The following is an 18470-nucleotide window of genomic DNA, read 5'->3' on the forward strand; positions in this document are numbered from 1 at the left end:
GGGTTGATTAACAGAAATCCAGGATAGTCCAGGTTCTGGCTACATAGGCTCCTAGAGCACATTTGCTCCTTTACTTGTGGATAAGCTTGGAAGAGTAATTTCACATCACAGAGTTTACTGACCCACCGTCTATTGCCATCAGCCCTCTGAGTGTTGAACTGGAGAAAGAAGGGGCCCCTGTCCTCGATGAAAAGCATGCTGTGCCTTGATTGGAGAAGTGAAAACAAAGGTGTTAAATGAAGTGTCTACCATAGAGTACTAGGTTGTACAGACAGTTATCCAAGGATTTGGAAAATGGAGAAATCTAAAAGTACTGAAACAATCAGAGACAATTTTCCTAAGTAGGTATTACCAGAACTCAAACTAGACCAAATGGAAAAGTTACAGGGAGGCATATAGGGTAAGAGGAAGCCTGGTATGAAATTCCAGTAGGGGAAGTGGTAAGAAATCTGAAAAGAAACAATTAGCCTGAAAGGGAGAAAAGAACGTTGGTTAGGAAAGTGGAAAGACAGAGGCTTAAAGGATCAATTATTGGTCAATGATTACAGCAAATTTTGTTGCATATCAGACCACACCAAAGCTTAATGGTGCAAAGGAAGAAAACTTTTCCTTTGCCCTGTGATGTTCAGTGGCTGGGGTTTGCAAATTAAACTGGCAAAAGCCAGATTAACAGGAAAAAGGGCAAACAAATTTTATTGATGCTAATATTTTTACATGCACAGGAGTTTCACAGAAAAGAGTGAAAACCCAAAGTAGTTAGAAGCTCCTACATAGTTTTAACAATGGACAATAAATTGTGGAAAAGTGACTAGACAAAGGAGTAACTCTTTGGGCTTCTACAGGTGGTAAATTGTGAACTTGTGGTAAATATATTGGGAAACTAATGGGAGATAAGGGTTATTTTAGTAAGATTTGTGCAGACTCATCTTGGTACTTTCTGGTGGTAGTAGTGTTGGTGGTGGTGGTGGTGGTGGTGGTGGTGGTGGTGGTGGTGGTGGTGGTGGTGGTATGTGTGTCTGTAAAACTCCCTGAAGAGGTTTTATGAAAGTCCTCATTTCTCAGAAGTTTCTGCTTTTAATCAGATAAGGGGAGCTCAGAAAAGGCTTTTTTCCTGCATCTGTTGATTCTCAATTGCCTTCAGCTTCAAAAAATTCATATGCCAAAGTGGCATATTTTGGGTGGCACAGCCTAATGCCCTTCAGCTGTTTAAGACAGAAACCATTTGCATAATCCGATCTGGGATGGCCCCCGCAGGCCAGTCGCATCTCCCCCCCCAGCTGGTCTGCCGCCCTTCGGCAAGCAGTCAGGGTTTATTCTCTTTTGGGCACAGCCAAGCTACTGTTGAATTCTCTAGGCCAAAGCACATCACAAGGCCAGCCCAGACTCAAGAAGTAGGAACATATATTCCCCTGTTTTTTTTGTTTGTTTTTTTTTTAAATCCTCACCTGAGGATATGCTTATTGATTTTTTTAGAGATAGAAGAAAGGAGTGAGAGCCAGAGCGAGGTGTGAGAGGGAAACTTTGATCAGTTGCTTCTCATATGTGCCCTGATTGGGGATCAAATTCACAACCTTTTGGTACACACACAATGCTCCAACCAAGCAAGCCACCTGGCCAGGTGGCACCTCCCACTCTCTAATAGGAGGAGCTGTAAAGTCACATTGCTAGACCACATGTCCAGGAAGGGGTAGATGATTGTGTCCCTCTTTGCAGTCAACCACAGTTGTCTTAAGTACTTTTTATGTCGTTGATCATCTCATGTTGAAAAGTCTTAGAACAGGGGTCAACATACTTTTTCTGTAAAAGACCAGATATTAAACACTTCAGGCTTTGTGAGCCACAGAGTCTTCTTCTCAACTGCTCAACTTTATCTTTGTAGCACAAAAGCAGCCACAGAACATAGAAAATTCGTAAATGAGTGAATGGTGTTCCAATAAATTATTTTCAAAAATGGGCCAGTTGGATTTGACTGATAGGCCATAGTTTCAACTGCCAAGCTTAGAAGACAAACAATGTTACACAAAAATAATTAACAAGTTAGCTTTGATGGTGATGAGGATACTTTTAGTTTCAGGTAAATGCTTTTAGTTCATTGTTTTCTCTTACAAATGTATTACTGTAATTTTAAACTTAGCTATCTTCCTTTTTTCCCCTTTTCTCTATAATTATATCAGCTTTTGCTGCATAAGTGATCACTCTTGTCTTTCTTTTCTAAGATGCCCTACTTTTGTTTATTTGTTTTTGCTTATCTTCTCATTTTTATGTTTTTTTCCCCTCTCTGTGAAGCTTCTCTGAGTTTGCTTTTCTTCATTTTTTCACAAGGGTAGACAATAACTCTATTCCTTAAGGAATAGAAGCATTTCACCCATGAAATAGTGTCTGAGTGAGTCTCATGGAAAACTCTCAAACTGAGACTGATGATATTCAAGGGTACAGGAAGGACTGCTTATTCATGGCAAGACGTGAGATGCATCCATTAGGCAACTAGAGAAGGAATCTGGGGTGACTTTCGATTCTGGATGAGCTAAAGGGACCAAAACAATACAACACAAAACAGGAAGTTCGTAAATAATGAGTTAATAAAATTAAAACATAAGAAACTAGCCAAGGAGCAACATAGGTCCCTGAAATATTACTGTGCTATGCTAAAGAATTTAGTTAAAATTCAGCAGCTAAAATAATACTGCTGATTCTTTATTGCTTCTCTTCAGCCTAAAGTGTAAATAGGAAAATGCTCAATACAGCTCCTTCAATCCAAGCCTATGGCTGCAGGTGCATAGGAGCACGGTGTATAGGGCCTCCTTTAACTAGGGTTGCTAAGTGCAGCCTGGCAGATCTCAGGCTGATGGGGGAGGGGCCCAAAAGACATCCTAGCTTCATTCTATTTGCTCATTCTCTTTGAGGCTGTACTCTGCTAATGCCTGTGGTCTAGCTATTGAAGTAATAGAGTTAATTCAAGTGTGAACAAATGAACGGTCAAATGCAATGTACAGTATATTTTAAAGTGAATCATTTTGCAGTCCTTTCTTGAGTAATAAAATTGCATTTCTCTAAACTCAACTTCATGTGAGTGAATTCCCCATTTCTAAAAATTATGAGGGAATATGTTTGCTGTTACTGGTTTTGGTAGTTTTTAAGGACAGTGCTTTTTAGTGCTTACAATAGAGATATCGGCCACATGAGCACTACAAGGTGCTGAACAAATGGTGTTACTGTGTAAATGCTATAAAAATATTGTTCCTTTAAAACTCCATAAAAATTCTATGTTAGGGAGGTCTTTTTAGCCTTATTTTACAGATTGCAAAACTAGGGTATAAAACGGCTGAATACCTAGCTGGTCACAGGCTGAGCAGAAAGATTCCGACTAGGTAGCCTGCAGTGGTTCTCACAGTTTGGTCCCTGAACAGCAGTAGTAGCAACACTTGAGAACTTGATAGAAAGGCAGTTATCGGGCCCACCCCAGGCCTACTGAATTAAAACTCGTGGCAGTAGGCTCCAGCAATCCTAGTGTTAACAGCCCTCTGTGTGATTCGGATGATACAGCTCAAGTTTGAGAACCATTAGGCAGAGGGCAAGGTAAGGCGTTTTAGGCTTCCTGAGAAGGAAAAATAATTAAATCCATTTAGTCTTTTTATAGCTAATATCCCCCAAACAGGCAATGCAGATGACAGGGAAAGAAGTGATCAGTTAAAGAGACTTTTCCTTTTCGAGAGGAGTTGAACATACTAGATTTTATTGAGCTCTCTAAACCACTTAATGTGCCAGGCACAGTGCTAAGCACTTGACATCAGTCATCGCTTTAAGCCCTCAGGTGGTTGGGAGGAGTAAATGAGACCATTTTCCACATCATTAAGGAATTGCCAACTACCCAACATGCAGTAGTTGATGGAGCCAGTCTCAAGAACTGATGTATTGATAAAGAGAACATACACGAATCACAGCTATGTGTATAATGACTCAGGATGGCTGCCAGGTATGAGGGATGGCCCTCAGGTCACACTACCCCAAAATATGGCACCTTGGCATATTGAGTAGTTTAAGTTGAGGGAGGCTGAGAAAACAGCAGAAGCGGGAAGGTCAGTCCGACCTCCCCCTTGGCCTTCCTCCCTGAAACAGGTCATAAAACCCTCATGTGAGAGGTGCCCTCCCTACATTTGGACGAAAGAGTTTTCCACTCTTCAAAGATAAAGGGACCCTGAGAAGAGTCAGAATGAGCAGCAGGCCTTGCTGCGTCTTCCTCAGCTTACTGCACTGACCTCATACGCCTTGACCTGTCACACTCCTTCGTAACTGACCCTCTTCATCAAGCCTTGAAGAAAAAGACTCAGGTCTAACTGTCTCTTTGGTTATTCATTTCCTTATGAAGGCTCCCCTGTCAAGTAAAACTTACTTTACATAAATTCGTTAGCTTTTCTTTTGCTAATCTGTGTTTCTCAGTTTCATTTTTAGACACAACCAGGATCCTAAAGAGGGTCCAGGAAAGCTTTTTTCTCCCCTACACAGGGAAACATTTTTTAAAAAAATATGTATGCTGTAAAATATATATATATAATTTTAATATTTTCTAAAGTTCAGTAATGGAAGCTAGAACTATTTAAAGATCTGATTAGCTCTTTTAGCCACCCATTTGCTTTATCTATTTTAGACGATGATTATTAAATTATTATATCCAAGAATTCTTAATTTGATTCTCTTAGGGAAGTGAGGATGGAAAAAATTTATTTTTCACCTGTTTCCCTAACAGCGAATGTGTCCCTAAGAACACTAATACCTCTACTTTATTGTCAATAAAAATCAGCCTTTATGGATAGTAAAATATTAACCAGGACTTTTTCAATGTCTACTTAAAAACATCAAAAGAACAACAACAACAAAAACTAGGTAAAATGTACTATATGAAAGGAACCTAATATTTTCTGTCAGTTGAAAAAGACATTAAATATTCTCAGCAAGGAACTCTTTTTTATACTTAATATTGATTCTGATAAATTAATAAGAAACACATGGTTTTTAAACTGCTTGCTCTCAAAGCCATAAACAGTAAGAAATTGCTCTGAAATGGTGCCTTATCCAAAACATGGAATGAAGTCTGTGGGCTGAGCCAGTGAAGCTCAAGGATAACCTACTCTTTCTACTAAAGAGTTGCCCTGAGGACAGTTTTGTCGGCACCTCCACTGTTCTGCCGTGGATTCCTTTCTCCCGAGCTCCTGAAAGGGCAGGTAATCCTCTTAACTTTGGGAGATGCAAAAGTTGCCCAGTTTTTGCTCACCAAAGCCCAGCTGCCAAGTTTCATAAATAAAGAAAGGATTTTTGTGCTAAGCTAAGTGGTATTTAGAGTCAAATCTTTTCCAGAGAGCTTTTTCTGAAAGAGCTTGAATTACACATGGTTGGTTAAGGGCATGGGCTTGGGGTTAAGCCAAAATAGATTCAGTTTGGCTTTACTACTCAAGAGATGGGATCATGAACCAGTCTTAAACTCACTAAGCACTAAGCCACAGCTTCCTTGTTTGAAAAATTGGAGTGATAATACCTATCCCACAGGACCATTGCAAGGGATAAGTAAGGAGGATTTTTTTTTTAGAGCGTAAGTCTGAGTTCACCCCTCTTCTGGTATAAACCTTTTTCCTACCTCTTTCCAATTGATTTCCAAGCCCATTCTGTCCTACGTGCAAGTCCCCTGCATGACCTTTCAGTTCACTTTCCCATGGATGTTCCCTGAAAATACGAGACACACTCTACCTCAGGGCCTTTCCATCTGCAGTTCCCTCTCTGGACTGCTTTGTCCTGCATACACTCAGTCTTCATGGTTTACTTGCTAACTTCATTCTGGTTCTGCCCAAAGGCACTTCATCCAAGAGGTCTTCATGATCATCTTACTTCAAAAAACCGTGTGTGCACATATACACACACACATTCCTCTTACCCTTTAATATTCTTATCTTTACAGTTATCAATTCCTGATATATTACTTGTTTTTGTTCCTTGTCAAAATCCCCCCATTAGAATATAAGCCATGAGAGCAGACTGTTATTTTTTATTTACTGCTTTATCTCTAGCAAGAAATTCATTCATCACTCAATAGGTGCAATAATCCAGCAAGTCTTTACTTACCTATCTTGGGCTCAACTTTATTGTTATTTAAATAGTTCCTAATTTGTAAAGAATTTTAAGAGTGCCAAGGAACTGGAACTGGCGGTCCTTTTTTGGGATCTGGAGAAGGGTTAGCAAGAGATACCGTCTGTCGCAGCTGGGGAGGTGTGCCCCTGAAATCTCCCAAGAGACACCTGTCCCTAGAGTGTGGTCAGTGGGCAGTCTCCAGCTACAGCATCTTCAGCACCTCTGCAATGTACATGCCAAGGTCCCCAGCCAAGGACTTCCATGGCGGAGATACTGGAGCTCATCCTTTCCTGCCTGAGATGAGGCTCCTCTGGTGAGCAGCCCTTGCTCTGGGGGGACCCATCCACATGGTGCAGATATACTGCATGCCGCCTGAGACCCTTCCTACCCCATCCTCCTCCCTCCCCGCTCTCCTTTCACAGGTGTTAGTCCTGCCTCCTGCTTTGAGGGCCCTCCCTCCTACTTCTGCTTCCTCTCCCCTTTGTCTTTCATGGGCATTTTCCCTAATGAATCCCTTGCACTTCCCGTCTGTCCCAGTATCAGTTCCTTGATGGCCCAAATGATGCAGCAGACCTCTCCAACCACCCCCCAACTCCATCTCCCCCCGCCCCCATGTAGGATGGCCACATGCTAAGTTTTTGGGACTGCAGTTTTCTGAAGCCAACTCTTCACTCACTCACTGCAGAATTCTCTAGAAGGTAGTAGTAGTTCTTGTGTGTATGTTGCAGTCATTTCTGCACTCCTTTTAGACACAATAAGAAGGGATGAGTCAGAATTGGCCGTAAGAGCTCATGAGAACTGAGTATCTTTGAGGCCTAAATATAAGCTGTTTAAGAAGACAAAAGTCGGGAGGGAATGACATATCATACAGCTACTGTAAAGGAAAGCATTTTTAAAAGCTGAATTATTTAAGTGGGAAATACATATATCAAAGGGAAACACTATGGGAGTCATTTGTGATTCCTTTCCTTTTAGTGACTCTACTCAACATGGTCGGTTATCTCCATATAGCAACGGTTTAAAACATTCTTTCCTTGACCTGCCTCTTCTGTTATATGTCTTCTGTGTCATCATATGTCTAATCACTTGCTCAGTGCATTTGATTATTCTGGAACTAATTGTGTTTTTATTAGAAGTGCTTTACTGAAAAGAAGAACTTACCAGCCTCACCATGTTTCAAGCATGTCTGCAAAGCACCTCCTGTTGTTCTTAGAATTTGGGAGGAAGGGGGTGTTAAAGAAAAAGTTATTTCTGACACTTGTTAAAAAATGGTAAGACTGTATCCTGGAGACCGCCACAATTGGGGTTTTGCAGGAAGGGAGAGAGGTTGAGCTCAGCTCTGAATACAACAAGGACAGGGGATTTGTAGCCAAGGAACAGATGGGGCTCAGAGGATGGAAAATCACTAAGAGGAACCATCAGGGGTAAGGGGAGATTTTGGCTAAACCAACATAACAGGGTTTTTTTTGTGCTGAAGGCAGACCAGGGTGATTCGATATCATTTGGGAGGTGGTGGTGGTTGAAGAACCCAGTCAAATGTCAAGGGTAATCAGATACTGAGGGTCAGGGATTCTGGCTAAACGAACTTAGCAGGATTCTTGCTAACATTGGGCATTGCAAAGACAGGCACAGAAGCCCACGAGTTGAGGTCTGATTGGGAAGAATATTTAGAGGAACCTGATTCAAATTTGCTCAAGGAGAGAATCTTTGGGGTGGTGTGGGAAAGGAATGGAGAAGGAGGGAGCATATGTATGTTTAATATGTACTGTAAATATTCATTGCAAAAACCTTTATTTTCATCCCTGGCTCTGAGTAAGCTGGTCTTCTTTAATTTTTTCTTATTTTAGTTGCTAAGGCAACTTTTTTACTAACATGAGTTTTCCAAGAAAGTCACTTTGAGTGACCACCCACTCCTCCTAGCGGCATGTTTTGTTGACTGTGTTCTTCCTTCTGCCAGCTGAGAGGTAGTTGCTAGATATATTAGGAATAACTTCGTGGAGTGCAATATGGCAAGAATCAGGGAGCCTGTCCCAATGTTCCGCTACAGCACAAGAGTCCTCTCAGAATCTGAGCATTCAGGTTTGGCCTCAGAATATCCAGAAGCTTCTGAGAGAGAAAGGGACAAAGACAGACAGACACAAGGAGTTTGGCATCTCACATTGGTGGACCTTAAAAGTTAAATCCCAGTGATTTAAGATCTGGAAGTAAAAGAGAAACTGGGAATTCATAACTATTGATGACCATAACATAGGCCATCAGAAATAGAATTTGACTCTCTCAGGTGGCTTGTCCAAGCACTCCCTTCCTCCCCCAATCCACATCCTCATTGAGCGGACCACCTTCTCACACCATGAAGGACATGTCAGAGAGCTTGTTAATAATAATAAGCGTCGTCAGGCCCAATTTCAGTTTCTTTTTAAAGTATAGCATGAAAAATCAGGAAAGCTGTTGTGCCTTTCTCTTGTTGCTTTTCAGTAGCCTTTATTCACTCTTCCAAGCCAGGCCACTTGGCAAGTAGATGATATTCTTTATTTCTGAGGTAAGAATGAAATGAAATGAGTGGACCTAAACCAACATCATGGCTGAAATGAGTGCTTTAAATGCTCCTGGTTGGTGATTGAGGGAAGACATCTTCATTTCTCTTTCTCTGGAATTTAAAACCCCAGGTAAACAGTGGGTCTCACCCCTCTAAAACTTGCTAAGTAACTTGCTTGGTTGTCCTCTCCCCCTCAGAGAGTGATCTGCCGTGTCAGCGGGGGTTTAGGGCAGGGGCTCCCGACCCAGGGATTATTTCTCAGGCCCCCACTCCCCGCCATGCCCATGAAGAGGGAAGAGGCTAAAACTGTTCTAGCGGCTGGCCCTCTCTGCCCAATATGTGGACTGAGGCTGGTCTGGGCAGAGAAGAGCAAACACAGCCTGACTTCCCTGTGCAGAAAGCAAACTTTCAGCAAGTCTAGCTACACAGTAATTTGTGAGCTCCGAGTTTCCCTCCTGTGTAGACTCCCTGACTTGTATTCTGGATCAGAAGAAATTAGCACACAGTGGCACCAATGTTCATTGTAAATGTTCAATGTTCAATGTAAATGTTCTTTCTGCCACATATTTTTCTATGTCCTCTTGCATGATTCACTAACGTCAGTTAGGGTCAGTTTCCTCAACTGTAAGTTAGGGATGGTGGGATTTTCCTCATTTGTTTCTTGGATGATTAATCATAATCAATACTAGCAACATCAGCCATAATTACTATTCCTGTGTTATTATATTAGAAATTAATAATTTCCTGGGTTCAGAAAATGTGTCAAACACTCTAATGCCCAGAGGTAACCTGTGAGATAGGTATTATTGTTATTGTGATTCTTGCTTTTGGAGATGAAGAAATGGAGCTCAGATAAGCCGGTAAGTGTCCGGCTGCATCTGGATCAGGCCTTTCTGTCCCTAAAACTAATGTAAGACACCCAGCAGTTTCTGAGGTTTATGAGATGGATTTTGTGCTTCCTTTGGGCTTATTCCACAGCCCAAAGGAAGCTGTAATGCAGAAGTATGTACCACTAGATAAAATAAATGGCACAAGGATATAGATTGAAATGAGAAAAAAAATGGGAAAGTACATCAAATTACAGGCAAGATTAGCAGACAGCTTCTCTATGGGTAGCAAAAATGTCCCATGAATTTGAAATAAATGAGCTGCAAATTAATCTGCTTATGACCCTGACAGTAAAGCAATGCAGGAGAGAGAAACAGGGCCAGGATTTGCAGTGTCTGTTAGTGTGCAAGGAAAGCAACCAGATCAGGAAAAACACTTTATCCTGGTACTAGGATCTGAGAAAAAATTCTGACATGCTGTATGAGGTAGTGAAACGCACCACTCCTGACAACCCGGTAATTAATACAGTCTGCACTGTTAAGGGAATCCTCAAGAAATGTGGCAATTAGAACTAAATCATTTCCAAAGCCCTAGAAATCCTAGTGATGGTTACTGGCATTCAGTGACAGGGAGAACAGCAAAGCATCCTTCAGTTGTGACTAGTGGCAGTTACTTCAGCCCACGGCCTCACGATGTTAATGTTTCACTTATGGGCCTAAGAATGGGTGATCCAAATGTGTGTTATTGAGTAGCCAACAATCCCAGCTCCGCCCCACCAGCTACTGGGCAGGACATTTCATTTCCATGCCTCAACGGTCTCGTCTGTGAAATGGGAATAAGAACAGTACTTCCTTCACGGGGATGTTGGGAGGTTAATACGTTGATGTGTACAGAGTGCTCAGAGCACTGCCCGGCGCACTGGCTGGGAACAGCTGGCACAGTGGTACAGAAGCAGACCTTTGCTCCTCAGGAAGCTAGAACTAGAGCCAGAATCCTTTGTGCATTCTGGTTGAGCATTATATACGGAAAGAAAGTCTGTATTAAATGTAAACAGCTTAACCCAATAGGGACTCTGTGCAAAGAATCAAAGGCAAAGGATAGGGACACAAAAGTTGCCAGTGCTCCTCAGTTGCATGACAGATTTCTTCCCAAGGTAAGTGGCGAGGAACAAGGGTTGGTAATGCAACAGCCATGGCAGTGCCCCGCTGCTCCTCTACAGAGTGTGAGCTGAAGAGCCCAGTGTTAGTCATCTCACGGGGTCTGTAAATAGAAGGGAGGTTAACAAATGGAATGAACATTCTGGATCCTTCCAGGGGGAAACCATACCCGGGAGGGGAAAAGCAACTTAAGGGCCCATTTGTTACAGCAGTCTATAAATCATTCTGATGGCAGAATGTCATCGCCAAGGGCTTTAGTTTTAAGTCAGAAAAAAATGTGATTCTGACAGGAAAGTTGGTGTGAGAATCCAAAAGGATCTGCTAAACACAGAGTTTAACCTCTTCCTCTGGAATGAAGAGCTAAAACAAATAGGCCATAAAGCATCGCTTAGGCTGTTAGTTTCCAGGATCTGATAAAAGCAAGAGCTCTGGGACCTGTAGGGTAACTCTCTCTAGACACCACCTGCCTTCCCCTGTCTTTAGACCATGCCCGGGCTCATCTGGTTTGGTGCTAGTGACTTATAATGTTACTGAGGCTTGATAAGACCCCTGGTGGCCTTTTCCTAACTCAGACTTCACTTGTCTCTCTCCGACCTTGACAAGGTCCTTTTCCCTTCCTCCCAGTCCTTATCAAACCAGGAAACAAGGAGGGTGAGCCCCATGTTTACCCAAAGGTGGAGACTGCCAAGACAGTGTGTATTTACGGACAATTCAAAAATCCGTTGGTGACAGGTGGAGGGGGACCTGCTCAGTCAAGGTCAACAGAGTAGAACAGACAAGTACTTCGGAACCAGAGAAATCACTTTGAATCCCAGTGTTACTTATCAACTCTGGCTCTAAAGAATTGACTGTCCTCTGAACATTTTTAAATTTCTAAAACTGCATTGTCCAATATGGTAATGACTAACCACATGTGACTATTAAAATGAAAATAAATGAAAATTAAAAATTCATCCAATCTGTTGCACTAGCCACATTTCAAGTGCATCATCGGCCCCATGTGGCTCTCATAGCTACCATGTTGGGCTGTGCCCATCTGGCATATTTGCATCATTGTGGAAAATCTATTGGATGGCGTTGATCTGATCTAAAATCTTGCAGAGTTGCCATGAGATTTACTTGCGGTAGTATTTGTGAAATGCCTGGCACAATAGCCCTCAAATAGCCTTCAAATTTGGGTTGTTTTCTTATAACTACTACATTTACTCAGCATTTACCTTGTCCCAGTTACTTAGGTTTCCTCAGTTTTGAAAGCCCTATGAGGATGGTATCACTTTTCTCAGTTTACAGATGGGAAAAATGAAGCTTGGTGAGGTTAAATGGCACCACTCCAAGATTCTTCAGAAGATGTCAGTGAGGAGACTGGCATTCAAACCCAGGAACTAGAAATGACAAGGTCTGGGCCCCAGTGTCCTTTTGAGGGTCCTCGTTCTCAGAAAGCAGGAGTGTTGTGATGGACGGTGGAAATCTTCACTCATTTCAGTTCTCGCTATATCCTAATCTACCTGGGCAGTCACAAGCACAACAGAGTCTCTGAACAGCTAATGTTTAAATAAAACAGAGTTAATACATTTATTAGCTAGTCCAGAATCCCTATCCCTAGCCTGCTGTTAGGTTTGACTATCCCCTATTTGATGATGCTATAGAAAGATATAGTCATTTACTATTAATATAGGTAATGGTGGCAGAGAAAAGGTAAGAAAATACCCACAAATCAAAATTAAAATAAAATCAATTACTTATCTAGAAATCCTACCCAAATACTTTCCTTCTCTTCAATCAGTATATTCTGCTTGCCAGGTTCTCTGCCATTCCTAATAAGAAGAAATGGAATTAAATTTTATTTAGCCAAATATGTAAAAAAATTGAAATAAAGGAAAAAAATTAACCTGTCATTTTGAAAGGAACTTGAATCTTTGAGAGCTAGGTTATGATACTGAATAATATTGAAGTAGCATGTATTAGTGGAAGTGTCTCAGGAATCACACAGTGGCACAAACCCCTCAGAGCGGGGATCCTGGAGGCACAAAGAGATTCTAGTTACAGTGAGTCTAGCAGAAGTGATTTTCTCGCCTCTCTCAAACAAAACACTCCCTGGACCCCAACCTTGTCTGTAGTTTCACAAAAGGAGCTCCTGTCCCTTTTGTCTTCTTTGTCCCCATGATCTAAGGCAAGAGTTGGGTTGGGCTGGATGGGTTAACTAGTCCTTGGGTTCTAAAGTATGACTGTGGAGAACTTCCTGCCAAGATGGAGGCGTAGGTAAACATGCTTTGCTTCTTTGTGCAACTACAGCCAAAATTACAACTAGACTACAAAACAAATATCACCCAGGTTTGTCAGAAAATCGAGCTGTATGGGAAGTCTGACAACCAAGGATTTAAAGAAGCCACATTCATCCAGACGAGTAGGAAGGGAAGCGACGTGGAGAAGTGCAGACACGCAGAGAGGTGCGGAGAGGCACAGAGACATGGAACAGGTGGTTCCACATTCATGTGTGGAGGCTAAAAATCTGGAGGGATATGTCAAGAGTGAGGGATCCCAACCCCAGACCAGACCACCCAGCCCAGGGTTCCAGCACCAGGAAGGTAAGTCCCCATAACTTCTGACTGTAAAAACCAGTGGGAGTTGGGACGGCAGAGGAAACTGCAGGATTCTCAGGAGACTCCTCGTAAAGTGCCTGCAAGGGTCTTAGGACTTACACAGACCCACCTTCTCTGGGTTCGGCACCAGTGGCATTTGGGAAGAAAGTGAAGTGACTGGTGACAGGGAAAGTGCCAGGTGACAGCTTCCTCCCAGGAAAATCCCCAGAAGCCAGGCAGTAGCATTATTCCCTTTTCAAGCCCTCCCACACACAGGGCCCAGAGCAGTGACACAGGTTGCCCCGCCCTGGCAATTATCTAAGGCTCTGCCCTATACAACTTACAGGTGTGCTTTTCTACGATAGGCCATGCTATTAAGACAGGGAGTCAAAGAAGCTCTACCTAATACACAGAAACAAACACTGGGAAACTGCCAAATTGAGGAAACAAAGAAATATCGCTGAAATGAAAGAATGGAACAAGACCCCCCAAAAAGAACTCTGCATCTGATAGAAAATAAGCAACCTATCAGATGCAGAATTCAAAACACTGGTTATCAGGATGCTCAAAGAAATCATTACTGCAACAGCATAAAAAAGACCTAGGTAGAAATGAAGGTTATATTAAGTGAAATAAAGAAAAATCCACAGGGAAGCAAAAATGGGGGGAATGAAGCTGAGAATCAAAAAAACAGTTTGACTACATCAGAAAGAAAAAAGCATTTATTTAGAACAACAAGAAGAAAAAAAGAATTCAAAAAAACAAGGATAGACTAAGGAGACATACCAGCATGCACATCATAGAGGTGCTAAAAGAAGAGGAAGAGCAAGAAATCGAAAACTCATTTGAAAAAACAATGAAAGAAAACTTCCCTAACTTGGCAAAGGAAATAGTCACACAAGTCCAGGAAGCACAGAGAGTCCCAAACAAGTTGGACCCAAAGAGAACCACACCAGGACACATCATAATTAAAATGCCAAAGCTTAAAGATAAACAGACTCTTAAAAGGAGCAAGAAAAAAAGCAGAGAGTAACCTACAAAGGAGTTCCCATAAGACTGTCAGCTGATTTCTCAAAAGGAAATTTGCTGACTAAAAGGGACTGGCAAGAAGTATTCAAAGTGATAGAAAGCAAGGACCTACAACCTAGATTACTCTCTCCAGCAAAGCTATCATTTAGAATGGAAAGGCAGACAAAGTGCTTCCAAGACAAGGTAAAGCTAAAGGAGTTCATCATCACCAAGCCATTATTTATATGAAATGTTAAAAGGAATTATGTAAGAAGATCAAAACTAGGAGCATTAAAATGACAATAAATTCACAACTATCAACAACTGAATCTAAAAAACAAACTAAGCAAACAAGCAGAACAAGAACAGAATCATAGATATGGAGATCATTTGGAGGGTTATCAGCTGGGAGGGAGAATAGGGGAAAAGGTGCAGAGATTACGAAGTACAATTGGTAGGTACAAAATAGGGAGATCTTAAGAACAGTGTCAGAAATGGAGAAGCCAAAGAACTTATATATGACCCATGGACATGAACTAAGCGGGGATTACTGGAGGGAATGGGGATACCGGTGGAAGGGGAGAAAATTGGGACAACTGAATAGCATAATCAATAAAATATATTTTTAATTAAATAAACAAATAGTAAATGTAAAAAAATAAGGTGTGACTGTGATGAATTTATACTGAATCATCTGAGAACTGAAATTCTGAGCCCCCTGGAAGAAGTTCACGATGCTTTGTTTACCTACCAGAGGTTTCCATTAGCATTTGTTAACTGAAAAACAAACAGATTTGCAAAGGAGGAAGAGCCCAGCCCCTTTTCATGCCCTCCCATGCCCTGTCACTTCTGGAGGAAAATTTTCCAGGCAAAGGAGCTTATTGCCTCAGTCTGGTCACAGGGCCACAGCCCAAGTTCTTGTCAGTAGGTATCCATGTGAAATTTAAAACTGCTGTTAGGTTAAAAAAAAAAAAGAAAAGAAAAGAATAGAAATGGTGTGCCTTTATTCACCAGAGGGTCAGGTACTTCTGTTAGTAGGGGTGGACAGAAACCTAAGTAGGTGGTGTTTCAGTTCCTTTCAGCTGACTGCCACTTACCCTGAGATCTGCTGTCTGGGTTTCATGGGTAGTTTGAACACATTTGGTCTGAGAATCTTCCAGTCACAGTTGACAAGCTCATCGTGACCTTTGTTGGAAATTGCTCAGAGCTTCTTAGAGGCCTCACTGGAGAATTTCTGTTCTGGCAATTGCTTTTCCTAATATCTGGTATGCTTTATCTATGAACTGTAGGGGCACCTACTAAATGTTATTTTTTCTCCTTTTGCTTTTGTTGCTTGAAAGCCAAATTGGCATCCTATTTTTACTGTGTAGAATCTTAGGACAAGCATTTCTGAAAGCTTCTTTTACTCTATCTTTATTTTGCTATTTTGCCTTATTTGTCTTCTTTTTACCCTTTTATCCCATTTCAAAAATGATTTCTTTGCAATGGCATTCAAACAACACTCTTGGCCCAACAGGCATACCCAGGAGGTGCTCAAAGCCACAACCAACCTAAGATGAGCTTGTATAAATTTGAAACTGGTCCCCCTTCCTCCAGGCAGACAACCTCAACAAGTTGTCTTTGTGTTTGTCTTTCTGTCTTTAGCAGCCCTCCAAAGACTGACTCCGATGGGTTCTGGGCCTAGTACAAGGCCTCAACTTGAGTAACTTCTTGTTTATGCATTACATACTGACCTGCTATAAAATATTTTATTAAAAAATATATTTGTTTCATTTCTTAGTGCATGTATTTAATTTTAGTGTGCCTTTCATATGCTAGGTGCTTGGAACACATTTGTATAAGACAGTTTCAAGAGCTTTGCCCTCAAAGAGGTTATGCTATGGTGTGAGAGCCAGGCAACACATCAACAAAGAAATAAGATATTTACAGACTGTGTTCAGTACAAAGAAGGAAATAATCAGGGTAGTGTAATAGATACTAAAACGAGAGACCTCTTAAGGAGGTCAGAGAAAGTTCTTCTGAAGTGAGGATACTTGAGAGGAGGCCTGTAGAATATAGAGGAGCCAGCTAATGCTAATGGCAGCAGGAAGAGACTTGCGGACTGGAAGAACTGCAAGTGCAAAGGCCTAGAGGCTAGAAAGAGCTTGAGAAGTTCAAAGAGAAGGGCTGATGGTTATAGTGAACAAAGATCAGAAAGTGGCATGAGATAGGCTCTCTAGGACCCATATTATGAAGGACCTTTTAGGACATGACAAGGAGTTGGGATTTTATCCTAAATATGATGGGAGTTCATTGAATGGTATTAATGAACTGATTAAAAGTTTAAAGAATCAATGTGGCTGCTGTACAAAGAGTATAAGTGGGAAGATCAATACATGGCGGGGATAATGATGGTTTGCACCAAGGTTGTGGTGGTGGAGATGAAGTAAAATATATATGAAAAATACTGTGGAAGTAGACTTGTTAATGGAAGTGTAAGGGAAGGATGAGGGAAAGTCAAGGATGATGCTTAGTTTCAGTACATAGATAGATACTAGTGATACTTATTGAGCTAAGAAAGTCTTTATAAAAAAATTTTTTGACTTTATTTGGGTGACATTGGTTCATAAAATTATATGAATTTCATATGTACAATTCTATAATATGTCATCTGTACGTTGTATTGTGTGTGGACCCCAAGTCAAGCCTCCTCCCATCACCATTTATTCCTCCTGTACTCTCATGTACCACAAAAAAGTCTTGTGATGGAGAGGCTTAGAGACAGATAGAGGGAATAAAGAATTCTGTTATAAACATACTACTTTTGAAACATCTGAGTAGACATGTCAAGTAGCGAGTTAGATATCTGAATTTGGGACTTGGAGAGGACTTGGATGCTAATCACCAATTTAGAAGCTCTAAATGAGCTCTTAAGAGCACAGTGGAAATGAGCATTCCAAGAACCAAGTCCTGGGGAACATGTAGACATTGGGGTATAGAAGGAAATGATATTAAAGGAATGGAACACAATCAGGATATCAAATTGAAGTGTTTCAAGAAGGAGGGAGTAAACCACCTAGAGATAAAATCAGATAAGAAAAAAGAAAGTATGCTTTCTTTTATGAAAGCATTTGGTTTTGTGAAAGTCATGGTGAACTAGGCTAGAGAGGTTTTAGAGGGTGATAGGAATGGCAGGCAAATGGAATTGGTCAAGGATGGTATAAAAGAGAGGGAGTGGAGACCGTGAATAAAGACATACTTCCAGTACTATGCACTAACAGTATTAGAGTTGTGAAGTAGTAAATGAAGGAGGAGGTAGAAGCAACTAGAATATATTTGTGTGCTGAAAGGAATGATCTAATAGAGGGAAAAAAATGATATGTTGGGTGGTGATAAACAACTGAAGTCCTTGTGTAGGTGGAAGAGAATAGAACCTGGAAGAGAACTGAATCTGGAGCAGAAGTGGGGGGATTAACATTTGATGGGAGAAAACAGGCTTCACTTGCAGGGAAGAAGGAGAAAGGTTCTCATCAGATGGGTTCCCTTTATTCAGTAAAGCACATAAACTTGCTGGAAGTAAAGAGGTTTGAGAAGTAGTGAAATAATCCTTTCGAAGAGTAGGGAGTAACTTTTTCAGAAAGAGTTAAAAGGCAGAACGCCTTTGTTGACTATCCATTTCACTCTTGTAATCTTGAACTTATTTTTTTAAATTAATTAATTTTTATTTTTTAATTACCGTTGACATTCAAAATTATATTAGTTTCAGGTGTACAGTAGAGTGGTCAGACATTTACAGAACTTATGAAGTGATCCCCATGATAAGTCTATTACCCCCTTGACACTGCATATACTTATTACAATATTATTGACTATAGTCCCTATAATCGTGACTATAATCGTGAATTTAAACTGACAGCCAGACAATCCAGTTCCGTGGTTTTCTTTGTCAAGCTCAGTGATAAAATATAGATAGGATAGACGCTTAGATTTTGGGTCAAGAAAACAGAAAATGAGACCAGGGACTTGAGGGTGTCTGTGAGGAAGTGATTATAATATCAGGCCACGGAAATAAGCTAGACAGAGAGAAGTAGAAGGTGAGGTCTGATGGATAAGTAAGAGATTGGCAGGGTTAATGAATAGGAAGTTGCAAAGAGGTCAGATCTAGGAGAACAGCCGGAAGGATCAGATGACACAATCTAAGAATGGGGTGTTGGGAATCCAGGTTTCAAGGTGGTGATGATGAGCTCTGGGGTGCTGAGTCCCTCA

At 41.2% G+C, this 18470-nt stretch overlaps 1 protein-coding gene across 8 annotated transcripts in view; it reads left to right on the forward strand.

The window, feature by feature from the left end:
- Nucleotides 1-18470, forward strand: part of PLCB4 (phospholipase C beta 4) — a 392492-nt gene that overhangs the window by 241697 nt on the left and 132325 nt on the right. The window contains exon 1 of one of the 8 annotated variants that reach the window (XM_054574040.1): nucleotides 12829-13223. The exons of the other annotated variants lie outside the window; for them this stretch is intronic. Within the exon in view, the coding sequence (XP_054430015.1) occupies nucleotides 13158-13223 (66 nt within the window). The 5' untranslated portion in view covers nucleotides 12829-13157. Of the gene's footprint in view, nucleotides 1-12828; nucleotides 13224-18470 lie in introns of those variants that run through there. 8 annotated transcript variants of the gene reach the window in all.

Source organism: Pteronotus mesoamericanus, unplaced genomic scaffold (genome assembly GCF_021234165.1).
Source record: "Pteronotus mesoamericanus isolate MK-2021 breed Mesoamerican mustached bat unplaced genomic scaffold, CSHL_Meso_final contig_25, whole genome shotgun sequence".
Taxonomy (NCBI): domain Eukaryota; kingdom Metazoa; phylum Chordata; class Mammalia; order Chiroptera; family Mormoopidae; genus Pteronotus; species Pteronotus mesoamericanus.